General features: G+C 57.4%; 1 protein-coding gene across 1 annotated transcript in view; it reads right to left on the bottom strand.

Moving 5' to 3' along the window:
- Positions 1 to 227, bottom strand: part of LRCH2 (leucine rich repeats and calponin homology domain containing 2) — a 110081-nt gene extending 109854 nt beyond the window's left edge. The window contains exon 1 of the mRNA XM_021718923.1: positions 1 to 227. Coding sequence (XP_021574598.1) covers positions 1 to 227 — 227 coding nt within the window.
- Between the last annotated feature and the right edge of the window lie 520 nt (positions 228 to 747).

Genomic DNA, 747 nt, shown 5'->3' with positions numbered 1-747 from the left:
GTGTGCTGAGGCTGCAGGCTCCCCGGGTTCCACTGCGGCCCGTTGGGGAACGGCTGACCGAAGAGAGTCGGCACCGGGATGGGCACCAACAGGGTCCCGCCGCCGCCGCCGCCTCCCCCTCCGGCCCCGCCACCTCCCGCTCCGGCCGCGCCACCGCCACCGCTACTTCCACCTCCACCACAACCGCCGCCCCCACTGTTACCACCTCCTCCCTGACTCGCCGCCATGTTCCTGGGAGAGAGAATAGCCCCCGACAATACTCTCTGCCTGTGCCGCGAGTGTAGGGGGTTCTTAGGACGCATGCGCAGGCTGGGGGCGGGCGGGCGCGGTGGGGGCGAGGTACAGGGTGGGAAGGAACCCGGGGGCGGACTGGGAGGAGGTGTTGGATGGAGAAGAGATGATGTTCCAAAGTGCAGAAGGTTTGCTTTAAGAAATGTATGCTCAGAGGAAGGATGCTAAATCCCGGTTCTGCAGCTTTGGGTACCAAAATCTTGCGAACCGACACCAGGCTAACTATAGGTCACTTGGGCGCCGTGTCCCCAAATCTCGAAGTTGCTTCACCGTTTTCGTTCTGCAAAACAAAAACAAATATATCAGGTAGGGATGAAAGGGATTCGTTTCAAAATATATAGAAACAGTATTTAGAAGGGCCATGAGGCAGCTTATCGAGAAGCTTACTGCAAATGTCTCAGGAATTGTTCACTAGTGTTAACAGAGAAAAACACTGGGGAGTCATTTGGGGAAGAA

The sequence above is a fragment of the Carlito syrichta genome, unplaced genomic scaffold (genome assembly GCF_000164805.1).
Source record: "Carlito syrichta isolate Samal-C Ts95f unplaced genomic scaffold, Tarsius_syrichta-2.0.1 Scaffold314017, whole genome shotgun sequence".
NCBI classification, from domain to species: domain Eukaryota; kingdom Metazoa; phylum Chordata; class Mammalia; order Primates; family Tarsiidae; genus Carlito; species Carlito syrichta.
The sequence above is the reverse complement of the archived record's forward strand: the minus strand, read 5'-3'. Positions and strand labels throughout refer to the sequence as shown.